A 15,163-nucleotide genomic window follows, 5' to 3' on the forward strand; every position below is an offset into this window, starting at 1 on the left:
GAGTAAAGAAAACTTATTTGATTTTGGTGCCCTCATGCCTATTTAGATTTTGACTATAAATGAATTTCGACTTTCTCGTAAATTAATTGTTCTTATGCGCTGATATGAAACTGGGACAATTTAAAGTATGGTTTGAAACTAGAAAAGTATATTTGAGACGATGTATGAAAGTAAAATTTATGAATCTGGCTTTTGTATGTCACTTGGTGTATTAGTGTCCTCCTCTGCCTCTTGCTATTATTGTGTAACCCCTGAATCTCGTCGTCCCTTAAAGTGTGAGATAGAGTTGAGTACCTGTACTAGATGATACGTATTTGGGTGAGATTGGAGTATTACAAAGATAGAATTTTATTCACTGAGGTTAATTTATTCACTTGAGCAAGATGACCTTGCGCTTATCCTTGACACGAAATCTAATACTCCTCCTTACTTTGTTACTCTCTTCATACCATATCAATGGTAACACTTACCTAATAAGGCAGTACTATACTAATAGTAACATTTTTTATTTGGCCCACAACATTACCAAATTATCCTTATACCTATTTAATATTTACATAAAATATCATTACATACTCCACCTATCAACCAGGGGCGAACCCAGGATTTTTAATTTGGTGTAGCGAAATTCTAACATTGATAATATTAAAAAAAAAATGTCAATTACAAGAAAAATTAAAATATTACTACACTATTCGACGAGTTCGCATATCTAAAAATTGTTTTACAATTTCATCATCGGTCACATTCATGAATACATCACGTTCTAGAAATGTAACCAAACAATCATTCAGGTATTCATCGCCCATGCTATTACGCAATCTGTTTTTGATAAATGACATAGCTGAAAATGCTCTTTCCACCGTCGCGGTTGCCACCGGAAGAACCAACACAAGCTTTAGAAGCATGTAAACCTTTGAATGAGTCAAATGTTTCATTGTTTCAACAAGTTTCATGGAAAGTTCGTTAAGAGTTTTGAGATTCCAAAATCTATCATCATTTTGAACATCATACTTGAAGGTATCAAGTTGATATTCAAAATACAACAAATCTTTACGGGAAAATTCAGAAGGATAGAACTCAGCAAGTTCACGGAGCTTCTTCGTATCAAAAGAAGCAAATCGATTTTGAGGATTAAAGCAAGACATACATACCAAGAGTTCTTTACTTTTCTCGTTATATCGATCGTTAAACTCTGACAAAATTTGATCAATAACGCTCATGAAAACCTCAGCTCGAAAATGTTTAAGATTATCTACTTCTCGTCGACCACGTCTATGTCTTCCTGGAATAACATACAAATCATTCATATTAGGAATATCAATGCCATGCTTCAAGCAAAATGCACTAACCTTTTCCATGTGAGCATCCCATCCATCATCTCTTATCCTCTGCAATGAGTTTTTTGTCACATCCACAAGCTTTACCGCATTCACAATATCTTGCTCTTTTTTTTGCAATGCAAGGTTTAATTCATTTGTTACCCCAAAAATAGTCACCATTAATTGAGCAACAAATACGAAATCAAACGTCCTCAAAGCATAAGAAATGGACTCTCGCCTTTACAAGATTATACGCCCCACTAGAAATCTCTCCAATTGTATCAATCGCATCAAGGATGGAAGAGTACATAGTAAGCACACGTAAAATAGTTTTAAAATGAGAATGCCATCGAGTATCACCTGGTCTGCTCAAGCCCAGCTCTTGATTCAAACCACTTCCTGATTCAATTTCACCTATCTCAATTTCTTTCAACACATGTTCAGCTTGTCTTTCTTTAAGAATTTCTTTTCGCTTGGGTGAACTTCCAACCAAATTCAACAAATTTGCAAGTGTTTCAAACAACCAGCTACAATCATAATTCTTTTTAGCAACAGCAACAAGTATTAATTGGAGTTGATGAGCAAAACAATGAACAAAGTACGCACTTGGAGATTCATTCAAAATTAAAGTTTTGAGCCCATTAGTTGAACCTTGCATATTACTAGCACCATCATAACCTTGACCCCGAACTTTTGAAAAAGTTAGAGAATATTTCTTAAGTAACTGATAAATAGCTTCTTTCAATGTTAAGGACGTAGTGTCACCTACGTGCACAATACCAAAAAACCTCTCTTTCACCTGTCCTTTTTTATCAACGAATCTTAAACAAAGAGCCATTTGTTCTTTATCAGCTATATCAGCCGACTCATCAGCAAGAATACCAAAAAAATCACCATCAAGTTCTTTCACAATCTTCATAGTTGTCTCCATTGCACAAGCATTAACAATTTGTTTTTGAATTTTTGAAGATGCCAATATGCAATTTTTAGGAGCATTTTCTAAGACAACTTTTGCTATATTTTGATCATGTTGTGCAAGAAGTTTCAAAAGCTCAATAAAATTTCCCCTATTCAATGAAGTCTCTTTTTCATCATGACCACGAAATGACAATCCTTGTAGTAAAAGAAACCTTGTAGTTTTAATAGAAGCTTCTAAACGAGTAAGGTATGCACTTTTAGTTGCGGTAGAATGATTTTCAAATCTTGATACTATGGAATATTTTTGCTTCTTGAAATTATCAAGATCTCTCATAGCATTATTGTGGGTGCTCTTGTGATTACCAACATGGTTATTAAAGGCATCAGTTCTACTCCAAGTTTTAAACCCATTACTAACAAAGGCATCACCTCCTACTGCATTATCCTTTTTGAAAAGATAACAAACAAAACAAAAGGCAGCATCTTTCGCTTGACTATATTCGAGCCAAGACTCAAAGTTTTTAAACCACTCAGCCTTAAACTTCCGTTCTGACTTGCTCATAAGTTTTTGAGGAAAATCATAATCTTTAGGTTGACAAGGACCTCTACGAATATATTCCCTTTGGACTATTTCCTTATCATTAGGATGATAATCTGATATTCTTTTCCTCAATCCCGGATCATGTGGAAGAGACGCAATCTCAGTTTCACTTAATCTTAATACAATAGAAGGTTGTGATGTCGGGTTTGAATTACCTCTCTCGTGAGTTTCACCATCTTCAGAATCAACATTAAGTGGCAAAGAACTCGGCCCACCTGATTGAGTTGATTCTTCGTTTAATTTGGAAACCTTTTTCGGGAAAAAACTTGTAATTACTCCATTTCTTGTTCTTTTTGATTTAGAATCTACAGTCATATGCAAAATAATGTGCAATTAGTCGACTGAAACTCTGAATGTTCAACTATGAAAAACAAACAAATTCACCAAAGCACTTAAGTACATTAGCTTTGTCGCAAGATTCTAAAACAAGTGCACAAGTAATTGAATTAATTAAGCAATATTATACAAATCTACTTGACTACTTGTCTACTTCCACTAGGCAAGATTCGTTGATTGCCACCATGCTCTTTGAAGACAATCAATTAATCAAACAACTCATCTTCCAAGTAACAGGCTGCCTTAATTCGGAATCTGGCCAAATATTCTTTTCAAAAGTTGTTTGATTGTCTCCAAACTCCCAAAGATTTGGTAAAATTTCGATAACCAAGTTTATACCCAAATCACAACAATTGCAATTTGTCACTAAAATTTTCAGCAATTAATCGATTACTTAAATTGCAAAATTTAACCATCATTTTAATTAACCCATTACAACATGTCTACATTGTGTCACTGTAAATCAACAATCAAACTCTTCATTCTTCACTCAGTACAATTGTACAAATGAAATCGAATTGCTAAAGACGGCGAATAAGAGGTACAAATTGAAATTACCTGTCGGATTTGTGGTGGTGGGGCGATGCGGCTGTGGCTCGATTGTCGACGGCGAGTTAGGCGTCTGATGAAGCGGTGCTCCAGTGACGCTCGGAGTCGGAACATCCGCCATACTGATTTGTATGTGAAGAGTTTGAAATTAATAATTTTGAGAGTATGATTGAAAAGATATGAATGTTTTACAGCAATTAAAAGTGAGATTGCAATTATATTCTTCATTTGATAATTAAATTTCAAAAAGGAAGTTGTAGAGATTAGATTTTGATACATGTGAGAAATCAACGCAGTAAATGTATTCATCAACCAGATTTTTAGGAATATGGGTAGATAATTTAGGAATTGTTTGACTACTTTGGGAAGTAGAATAGAAAAAGATACGGAGAAATTTAGGAATATGGTGTAGCATTTAATTATTTCTTAATGTTTTTTTTTTTTTTGGTGTAGCATTTGCTACAGGTCAGCTTAGTGTGGGTCCGCCCCTGCTATCAACCGACAATTACATACCCCATCTATTTTTTTCCCTTTTTACCCCTGCTTTTATCCTCTTTTCTTAAAAACCCCATTTTTTACCATGTTATTATTGGTTAGGTATGGAGGAATATTAACTTTGCCTCATCCACTAGTTGGCATAATAAAGAATATTAAGTGTATTTCCAAATGATCTATCTGTGAGTCTGTCAGTCTGTCACCAACACTTTCCACATGATAAAGGACAATTTCTTATTCATAATCCTGGCCGTGACTATGTGTATTAACGGATCACGTTTTGGGCCACTATAATCACTGCAATTTAACGGTAAGGAGAGTTGCGTTTGAAATCGCTACATTATGAACCCGATCTGTTTTAGACGGATAATACCATTTTGACTATTACGTCTAGTTTATGGTGGTGTTTGGCCTAGCTTTAAAAGTGCTTTTGCAATTGAAAAAGTATAAACTAGGCCAAACATTATAAATTAGGGAGGATTAAAAGTGTTTTTAAAAAGCCAAAAGTTGATAACTAACCCCTAAAAGTAGAAGTAGAAAATTGTTACTTCTACTTCTACTTTTTACTCTTAGTGCCTAAAAAGCCCAAAAAAGTAGTTAGGCCAAACATAATTATTTATTAAAAAAACGTTTTTACAAAAGTTTGGCCAAACAACCAAAATTTTTCTGAAAAGTAACTTGCAAATAAACTCATTTTAAAAAGAAAAAACTATTTTACATAATCAAGGCCAAACAACACCTAAAATAATGCTTGTAAAAATATAAGTGTCAAGGTGAAATTAAATGAAATGGAAGGTTTTCAGATGGTTTCATGTCATTTTGAGTAATTTTAGGGGGAAATAAGGTAAAAAGCAGGCAACTTTGAGGTATTTACAACTCTCTTTTTTTTTCAAATTGATTGACATGACTTTAAAGAAAAATTTGGGAGAATTGTACTAGAATTAATGGAATGACTCGATATATAAGAGGACATATACAAATTTCTATAATGAATCACAAATAAGTTAAAATATTTTTAGTAAATTATCAAAGAAAAGAAAAAAAAAACGAAATTAAAAAACGTCTTTTTCTTTTTAAATATGAATAAGGCTCTGTTCACATCAGATCCTATAAGTTCAGTTCAGATCTTATAAGTTCAGTTCAGATCCTATAAGTTCAGTTCAGTTCAGATCATATAAGTGCAGTTCAGTTCAGATCCTATAAGTTCATTTCAGATCCTATAAGTTCAGTTTATTTCAGATCCTATAAGTTCAGATCCTATAAATTCAGTTTAGAAAGTTATATGCAAAGTATTATTTTTAAAAACTGACGCAAAAACATTTGACATTATTAATTATTCGATACATATATACATTGTTATTTTTAAAACAAAATTATCACTCTTCTCATTATTTGTTATCGTAATGTAACCGTAGTATAATTTATGAACAAACAATTGTATATAAAGCGGAAAAATGTTATTTTCTTACCTTGTGTTTTAGACTATATTTTCTTATCATTGTTTCTCTTGGCTGCCCACTAAATTATCCGTCAAAAAAGTCGTGTTTGACAAAAAAAAAAAATTATTAAAGGTTGTGTTTGACAAACCTTTTTTTGAAAGATGGTGTTTGAAAATATTTTTTTTTAAAGGTTGTGTTTGGCAGAAAAACCATAATAATAATAATAGTAATAATAATAATAATAATAATAATAATAATAATAATAATAATAATAATAATAATAATAATAATAATAATAATAATAATAATAATAATAATAATAATAATAATAATAATAATAATAATAATAATAATAATAATAATAATAATAATAATAGTGAGGAGAGGGGAGAGGGAACGTGCGATTGTACTGCCATCGCCTTTTTCTGCCGTTACCCAGGTCTGCCACCACTGTCATCCCTTCAACGCCACTGCTCATCACCGGCCTTATTGTCGTCGGTCGTGGTTTAGTGTTGGATAGGGTTTCTGCATTTCGCTGGTGATTGCGAGTGGTTTTCTGTTAGGGCATCGGTTTTTACGGACTTACAGCCACCGTTGACGGCCGACCTCCACCCACGTCGACTTTTATACTTCGCGTCGCTAGTCAGGGGTGATTGTTGTTGGCTGTTTGTGCGGCGGTGCTGATGTTGAGGGGATTCCGTGTTGCGGCTGTTATCGAGGGTCACTATCGACTCCCTGCGGTCGGTGTACACCTACACCACCACCCTTTGGCATTTAGACCTCAAGTCGCCCGTCAAGGTTGTGGTGGCTGACGGCCCAACCCGCTGTTTCCCTCCGGTGAGTTCTCTGCCAGTTTCGTTTTTCTTATTTCTTTCACGTTTTAGGGTTTTATTTTCTATTGCTTTTCTTCAACGTGGTTGCTGCTGGTTTTGGCCTTGGTGTTTGCTCGTACTGTTACCGTCCACTGTCTGCTGTCGCTGCCTGGTTGTGGTTGTGGTTTATGGTGGGTATTGCGGTGTGCTAGTGTCGTGTGGATAGGGTCGCTTGTGTTGATTGTTGACCATCACCGGAGTGGGTGGTGTGTTGGTGGTTAACTTGACCAGGAGTGGGTCTTGCCTCTTTTTGCTCGAGCGGTTGCCTGTGTGATGGTTTTCGTGCGGGTGTTTGTTTTGGTGGCTATATTGGTTTTTGTGCAGGTTGGGTGTGGGGTTTCTTCTTCCTTCATGCCCGAGCTTGTGCGTTACCATTATCCTTTTTCGAATCTGCATGCTTGTCGGGATGGGTTTGGTAAGGGCCTTACTAAGGCTGCTTGGCAGAAGCATTTTCAGAACCGGCATTGTAATGGTGGTGCGTTGGGACTTACGCGTCAAACTCTTTTTGATAGTTTTGACTGTTTATTCCAATGCCGAGAGTACTTTGAGACGGATGGGGCTCTGGCTGTGTGGGGTGTGCTTTAAAACCAGTAACTTTCGCGCTAGATGTCAGCATAGTCGGGGTGATATTTTGGCGCCTCCTGAGTGTGTTGACGGCCTCCATAGTTTTGTCATTCAGGGTATACCTCGACCTCCGGCTTTGTCTCCATCGGTTATTTCGTCTGATGCTGGGGTTGAGCTTCTTCCGTGGCCCATATCTTCGCTTGATCGTTTGTTATCTTTGGGCCTTCGCACCGTGAAATCTATACCTCCTAAGTGTCGGCTTGGGTTTGCTCGGGCTTTGAGGGGGGCTTTGGATGACGTGGCTAGTTCTCCTGGTGACCTCTCCTGCTTGATTCGTTTGCTTGTGTTGCCTCTTTGTCTGCTTAGGACCTTCTCTCCTAGGAGTAATCTTGAGTGTAGGACTGCTATTCGGCGCCGGCGTCAGGAGGAGAGTATTACTAGGGCTATCCTCGCTTGGGGGGGTGCCTGTGAGTTGTTTGTAGCTGTTACGGGAGTGTTTGGATGAGGGTCATTCTTCGTTCCGTGTGGAGGAGGATCTTGATTTGAGTGAGCTTAACCTCCGTCAATGTCGACGGAAGATTTGTGACGGTCACTATACTGCAGCTGTTCGGGTGCTTTCTTCCTCTGGGGTTGCCCCTTACTCCGATGCCACTCTTGTGGCCTTGCGTGAGAAGCATCATGTCTCCCCGCCTCCTTCTTTGCCTCCTTTGTCTGGGGATCATCATCCTCTGGTTGCCTCTTAGACTGTGGTTTTCGATATGATTCGGAACTTCCCACGTGGTACTTCTTGTGGGAGGGATTGTTTTCGTGCCCATCACCTTATGGACTGTTTGAGTGGCGCTGCTGTGGCTATCTCAGATGATTTGATCACTTCTATCACTAGGGTGGTTAACCTTTTTCTTGAGGGCCGGTGTCCTCTCGCTCTGGGTGAGTACATTGCCAGCGCCCCCCTCACGCCGCTTGTTAAACCGGGTGGTGGTGTTCGTCCTATTGCCGTTGGTACTGTCTGGAGACGGCTTGTCTCTAAGGTTGGTGCTTTTATGGTTGGCCCTTCTTTATCTTCCTATTTTGCTGGTCTTCAGTTTGGGGTGGGTGTGTCCGGTGGAGGAGAGGCTATCTTACATGCCTTGAATCGGCTCATTGAGGCTCCGGGTACTGAGGTGGGACTTTCCATGTTGTTGGTTGATTTCCAGAATGCTTTCAACCTTATTGATCTTACGACCATGCTTCAGGAAGTCCGCCGTCGTTGCTCGGTTCTTTCCCGTTGGGTGGAGTGTTGTTATTCCAGCCATGCCCGTCTTTTTTATGGGGAGCATTGCATGTGGTCTTGTCAGGGTGTCCAGCAGGGTGATCCTTTGGGCCCGTTGCTTTTTGCCTTGGTTTTGCATCCCTTAGTATGCAAAATCCGGGACACTTTTGACCTCGCTATGCAGGCATGGTACTTGGATGATGGCACCACTGTGGGGGATACTTTGGAGGTGGGGAAGGTCTTGGATTTGATTATGGCGGATGGCCCCCATTTTGGACTGCACCTTAATGTCTCCAAGACGGAGGTTGATACGTGCATTTTATATAGTCTTTTTAGCCTATTTTATGCACGTATTTTTATGCTTTTATCGTGGTTTTACGCTACGAAATGCCCCGAATATGCTACTTTGGTGTATTTTGTCTTAATTGCAGGAATGAACCAGAAAGTAGCGAAATCAAGCCTTTTACCGTCCATTTAGCATGCATTTGGAGGAAGAGTAGATTTGGAGCGGGATATATTGCTGTCTTGGGATGCGTGAAGGTGTTCCGGGAGCTAAAAGGACGAGTCAAGGCAAACTAACGAGAATCACAAGCTGCTGAAGGCAAGATCCACTCGATCGAGTGTTTTATAGGTCGATCGAGTGGTTAGGATTCAATAATAAGTCGATCGAGTGGTTAGTTTACTCGATCGACCAGTTCTTTTTATGCATTTACTCGATCGAGGACATTCTAAGTCGATCGAGCAGGTTTTTGTGTTGAGTTCATTCGATCGAGTGACTTAGTTGGTCGATCGAGTGGGTTCGCTGACGGGTTGGGCTTTTAAGCTTTAATTCGTTAATTAGGTTTAACCCTACTCTTAATTTCTTATAAATAGGAGTTAGGGATGTCATTTGTAATCATCCAATAACCCGGGAAGGATCACGTTACTCCCTTTCCCTTCTTTTAAACACTGTTACTTTGTTCTCTTATTTCCGGATCGCTTAATTTCAGTAATTCTTCCTCCCTTATTCACTTTTAATGCTTATCTCTTCTTTTATTATTGTTCTTGCTTATTTTATCATGAGTAGCTAATTCCCCATAGTATGTTAGGATTAGGGAAGCCGTGGTAGCAATGCTTTAACTGTATTAAATAGATTAGTCTTGCGATAGAATTGTATTAGGCAATTTAATTGTTATCAGGTCGAATGAGTGACATGCAGGAGACCAATAATTTTAGTTAACCCCGACCTAGATCGAAAGATTGGAAGGGAAGGCTTGCTTAATTACAATAGGGTATTGCAGTGAGGGCGAAAGTTAAGCTGTTTACACTCTAGGGCGGTTCAAGGACCGAAAGGTGACGACCATAGCTCTTCTTATCAATAGTCTAATCGCCTTAATATTCATGATAGTATAAGATCCGATAGCTGCCACGGTGGACCGACTCTTAGCATACTCCCTTCTCTCTTACTGTTGATTTCTCCTTTTATTTTCCTTGCTTAGTTTTAGTTTAGTTATTTCACAATCAACTAAACCCCCACACTGTGACACCCTGACAGACCGAATTAGACAGATATTTAGCAACTTAGCCTCCCTGTGGAGATCGACCCTACTTGCCGCTGACTTCTGTTAGCAGTAATCTAGGTATTTTATTTTTGGTGTAGAAACGACCGCATCAAATTTTGGCGCCGTTACCGGGGAGGCGACGCTTTTTATCTGTTTTATTTTGTTTGTCCTTTCGCCTCAAGGGAAGACTAAGTACCTTGAGGCTGTTCTTATCTTTCTCTTTAGTGCTTTTTTTGATAGGCTCACGGGTTTATTAGACAGACTCACGAGGGAGATTATCGAAGGGAAGGCTTGAGTACCTTCGATCCCTCTTGCCAAGATGACATCTGTTTCCCGATTAATTGCTCAGTTTGAAGCCCAAGCTGAGAAACCTGCTAGTTGGGAAAGGAAGAAATCTTGGGGATGTGGTGCTGCTGAGCACAATGCAGCCGTAGTTGTGCCGCCACATCCACCCCATCAATGGCCACCGCAAGAAGATCCTCGTGATATAGAGAAAAAAGAAACCGCGGAGCTGAAATCCTTAATTCTGGAATTTGGTAGACATGTGGGTGCTCAAGTCACCGAAATTGCGGAGTTACAGTCCGAAATTGCTCGGTTAACAGCTGGGTTGGATGAACGGAAATCAAAAGAGGTGTGCTTGACCAAGAGCGGTTTTTCCCATGAAGAACCCGCGTTGCCCAATGCTGAAAATGATTTTTATATTTCGGATGACGACTTTCTATCGTATTTCCAGAACGTATGCAGGGATGTCAGCGCTGTACAGGAAGAAAGTCCTCGATCGAGTAACATCTCTTCTCGATCGAGTGACATACATGAGGAAAGTGCTCGATCGGGTGAACATTCTGCTCGATCGAGTGACGGTGTAATACCCGCCCTTTTAGGGATCCTTTGACCAGCATTGACTGTCCTTGGGGGAGTGGGAGTAACCTTAGGGAAGCGTGCCAGACCATCTTGGGGTGCGTTTTAAGAGTGATACTCGATAGAGTAGAGGCTACTCGATCGAGTAGCTAGGGTACTCGATCGAGTAGGGGGCCACTCGATCGAGTAGGTTGGGTACTCGATCGAGTGCCCGGATTTCACGGGGTTTTATATCGCGTTTTGTCAAATCCGCAAATCACTTTCATTACTTTCCTCCTATCCTTCAGCCGCCTCCTTCCCTTCCCTTCACCTCAAAACTCCATGAAAGCCCTTGTGAAGATCCTTGTGCCTTAGAAGAGCGTCCTTTGAGTCGGGTAGCGGTCTTTTGACCTTGTCTCTCCCTAATAGGTATGTCACAATCATCGTCCGTGCCTTTGTCTCGTTAGTTAGGGTTTGCCTGTTGTAATGAATGTTTGTGTGGTGCTAATAGGCTCTGCTTGTGCGCTGGATACTTTGTTTGTTGGCATGGATTGGTTGCGGATGCGTAAAGGTAGGTTCGCCTACTCAGTAGCTGTAGATCGTCTAGTGTGTCGGTCGTTGCGATAGTATTGTGGTTGTTTGTCATAGTAATTGTGTTGTGTTGTGATTGTGTTTGTGATCGTTGTGTTGGTTCTCGAGATGCGTTCTCGGCTGAGTGGGGTCGCTTGCGGGAGTGACTTCACGCCCTAGTTTCGCCCTTCGTGGAACCCGCCACGAAAGGGGATGTGCACATTAATGAGCAGGGTTATCGCTCGTTCGATGAGCGGGGCTTAGGTGGGAACGGCTGCGGTCCCCCACTGGCAGGGCTGGTCCAGTGGACAGCCAGTGACAGGTTCGGTTGGATGGTCGAGGTCGTGGTAGTGACTAGTGTCGTTGGTTGTGTTGTTGTTTGTGGTTGCTATTGTCTTGTCTTGTCTCAGTACTGACCTTGTGTGGTTGTTTGTTTGTTATGTGTCTGCCGTGATCCCTTATGGTGAGCAGTCGGTCTTAGCAGGTGTTGATGTCGTTGATAGCTGAGGTCCGGGCAGGGATGAGTCTTCACGAGATACGGTGGTCATAACGAGTAGCCTTTGAGTTGTACCTTTATGTTGTACTTTGGTTGGAATCACTTGTAAATTAACGTAATAGTTCTTTTATTGACGTTTGATAATTACTCTCCTCGGGCAACCGAGATGGTAACGCCCTTATATGCTAAGGAAGGCCTAGTTAAGGCTCCTCTGAATATGGGGGTGTTACAAAGTGGTATCAGAGCGACGATTTTGGAACCTGTAACAAATAAACGTAATGAACGTAGAGAGTCTAATAAAATGAACCTGGTGTATGTATGATGGGAGCCCCGGCTGATGCTAGATTTTGGGTGAGTAGGCGCCCTCATTTCAAAATCTTGGCCCCATGACACTTAAGCCAGTCACATGGGATGGGAATGTAGAGTCCGTGTGTCTATATGTGCTATGTATGTTAGTTGTGCCGGAGCTACCTCCGGTTAAGCTTTGGTTAGAATTAATAGAGGTGCGGTAGTAATGTCTAGGTTGAGTAGGGAAACTAGTGACGAGATTGTTTAAGCTCGTTGTATAATTAGTGAGCTTATAGGATAGCTAGGAGTTATGTGACGAGATTATACGTCATGTAGATGCATGAAAGTGTGAATTTGAATGTGTTATATGAATAGCAAACGCGTAGATGTTTGTCATAAAATTTATGATGACGGAAGTTGTAAGTGAGCTTGTAGACCATACCGCGATAGCTATAATGAAAATTATAGAATGGATGGGTAATAATTCGGGTCACGATATATGGTAATGTGTATATGCTTTATTAGCTGGTTGAAATTTTCCGCTGCGAAATATTTGAATTATGCAAAATAGATTGCTTAGAATAACGTATAATACCTAATTGATTAAGTGATTGGCAATGTATATAATTATGTGACAAATAAATATGGGGATATTAATGTTAGTCATACGTTTGAACTTGATGTAAACACGAGTTTAGTAATAGCATGTAAAGTAAGTAAATGTAATAATATGGCACGGCTAGGTTTATACAAAACTCGGTGACAGGTAGACCGAGTTGGGTAATTTGTATAACGTAACAGGATATGTCCCTTAGTTGTTGGAGAGTTGTATGTCGTGTGACGATGGTTATAAAACGTGATTGAATGCGGTAACTAGTGTCGAATTCCGAACTTAGTTGGAACCGACACGCGATGATGTTTTTGCAGGAACCTTCAAATTACTTCGTTCTTTCGATCGAGCACTTAGCTATACTTGACCAAGTGCGGGTGCGTACTAGACCGAGTAGACCTCACTCGATCTAGTTAGGAAGCTATAACGTCGGAATGCGGGAAATTTCCGCAGATTACTCGATGATTTAGCTCCTACTCGATCGAGTAGGGTGGTACTCGATCGAGTACCCTAGGCACTCGATCGAGTAGGTTACTGTGCAGCATTCCTACGGGTTTTCTTAAAACCCTTTACCTTTCTATTTCTCTTTCTATATCCCCTATATCTCGACACCTCTATACCTAAATCACTCTCAATTCCTTGTTTCCTCTCAAATCCTCTCTATCTCTTGGGTTGGTAGTGATTATTTGGGTTAATTCCTCTTGTTTAATTCGTTTCTTTATCTTACTAATCAATCAAGGTATGTAATTCTTCTCAATTTGTGTGATTTGTTATTTTGAATATGTCAAAATAGTGTAGTAATCTGAAATTTTCGATTATAATGAGCAAATTGGTGCGTTTAATTGTTGAGATATGATTCATATGACTTCTTTTTCATGGTTGTTGGTGACTATATGCTGTAAATTAGATTAGAAATTGCAATAGTAGGACCCGAAATTTCTAGGGTTTCCAATTTGAAATCGATTTTTGGCTGTTTTATAATGATTAGATAGTAAAATTGAGCTTTAATTATGGTTTATATCATGTTGGAGGTTAGATTTTAACGATTTTACCCTTAGAAAGTTGCCTTAAAACTCCGTCTTAAAAATGTCTTATGGGAAATTCGTGACCTAGAATGAGAAAATTGATGTTGTAATTGACAATATAAGCATGAATAGAATTCCAACATGATAAAAGAAACAATGATTGATGAATACATGCCACAATTCTCACAGCTGTAAAGACCGTCTGAAAATTTTGATTGAGTTGTTTTACATAATAGTGAGGAGTGATATTGACTTGTCATAAATTATACATTCTCTCGAACTAGTACCATGTATCTAGCAATGTACTGGAACAACCCTCAGAAGCATGGTAGGGTATTCAAATTCGCTGAACATATGCGGCCATCATGATAATTACTTACACCACTATGCCTTATGAGTAGTAATAATATGAACTAGTGTGTTGAAATCGTATGAACTGCTAAAGAACATGTATACTTATTTCCATAACCAAAGTAACAACGCGAAATACGTGCTTCACATGCTGAGAATGGTTGGAAATTTGGTGTGTACCTAGCTGAGCAACTAAGTTTGAAAACATGAATTATGTGCCTTAAACATGGAAATTGTTTGATGAATTAGTAAACTTACTAAGTATATAGAACCCAATTTACATGATGTATATGCCCACATGTCTTATACAAATTGCTTGAACTGCTATGTCAAAAATTGGAAACCGTTGATAAACATGTGCACTTATCTTAATATTCAAGTTTAATAATATGAATTATGTGCTTCACATGTCAAAATTGTTGGGAAATTCTGTGCTTAGCTGGATATGTGAATTCAAGTAACATGAAATAATTGTTTGGATGTTTATACAAGTTGTTTGAACTTATGCCTAAACAGATGCCGAGACTAAACCTTGGAACCCGTCAGAGTAAACGGGGAAGGGTTGATCCACTTGAGAGGGGGGAGGCTAGTGGACCGGTAGTACCCGCAGTTTCTGAGTACCCTTCTGTTGTCTTTGTTGACTTTAAGCAAAGGGAGCGTTTTGTAGCTTTACAAAAACGCAAGATGAGACCCACAAAGTGTATAGACACCGGCGTGTTAGAAGAGTTGGAAATAGAGACGGATGTCCGTCATATATTTGAGACCTTGGGTTTTACTGGTTTGTACCGGCTGAGGAAACACACTTACCCTTTCCTTACCCTAGAGTTCATGAGTTCCTTTAACTATGACCCAGCGGGGCAGACTGTTGAGTTTAGACTGATGAATACCAGTTTCCTGTTGACCATGGATTTGTTTGCCTCTCACCTTGGGTTGGCCAAGCCTCCCAAGAACTCCATCATCGACATTCCAGCTGAGTGCGGCGTGTGCCGCCTAATGCCTTGCTACCGGGAAGCAAGCTCCCACCGCGAGCAATATCTTTGATTAACGATGTTCAAAGACATCACCTTGAGAGTCTTTCTTCGTTCCCTTTCAAACCTCCT

At 39.5% G+C, this 15,163-nt stretch overlaps 2 protein-coding genes across 2 annotated transcripts; both read right to left on the reverse strand.

The window, feature by feature from the left end:
• Positions 1-686: 686 nt before the first annotated feature.
• Positions 687-1,502, reverse strand: LOC141607779 (uncharacterized). The gene has a single exon (XM_074427129.1). The coding sequence runs from the start codon at positions 1,500-1,502 to the stop codon at positions 687-689; it is 816 nt and encodes a 271-aa protein (XP_074283230.1).
• A 22-nt stretch (positions 1,503-1,524) lies between these two features.
• LOC141607780 (uncharacterized) lies at positions 1,525-3,847 on the reverse strand. The gene is made up of 2 exons (XM_074427130.1): positions 3,736-3,847; positions 1,525-3,146 (listed from the first exon to the last, which is right to left on the reverse strand). The coding sequence occupies exons 1-2, from the start codon at positions 3,845-3,847 to the stop codon at positions 1,525-1,527; spliced, it is 1,734 nt and encodes a 577-aa protein (XP_074283231.1).
• Between the last annotated feature and the right edge of the window lie 11,316 nt (positions 3,848-15,163).

The sequence above is a fragment of the Silene latifolia genome, chromosome 10, assembly GCF_048544455.1.
Source record: "Silene latifolia isolate original U9 population chromosome 10, ASM4854445v1, whole genome shotgun sequence".
Lineage (NCBI taxonomy): Eukaryota > Viridiplantae > Streptophyta > Magnoliopsida > Caryophyllales > Caryophyllaceae > Silene > Silene latifolia.

What these genes read in the sequence shown, in the direction of transcription:
- LOC141607780 (XM_074427130.1), bottom strand. Translation starts at nt 3,847, where the DNA reads ATGGCGGATGTTCCGACTCCGAGCGTCACTGGAGCACCGCTTCATCAG. An exon ending in CACCACCACAAATCCGACAG is followed by an intron (nt 3,147 to 3,735) that starts GTAATTTCAATT and finishes ATATGACTGTAG; the next exon opens with ATTCTAAATCAAAAAGAACA.
- LOC141607779 (XM_074427129.1), bottom strand. Translation starts at nt 1,502, where the DNA reads ATGGTGACTATTTTTGGGGTAACAAATGAATTAAACCTTGCATTGCAA.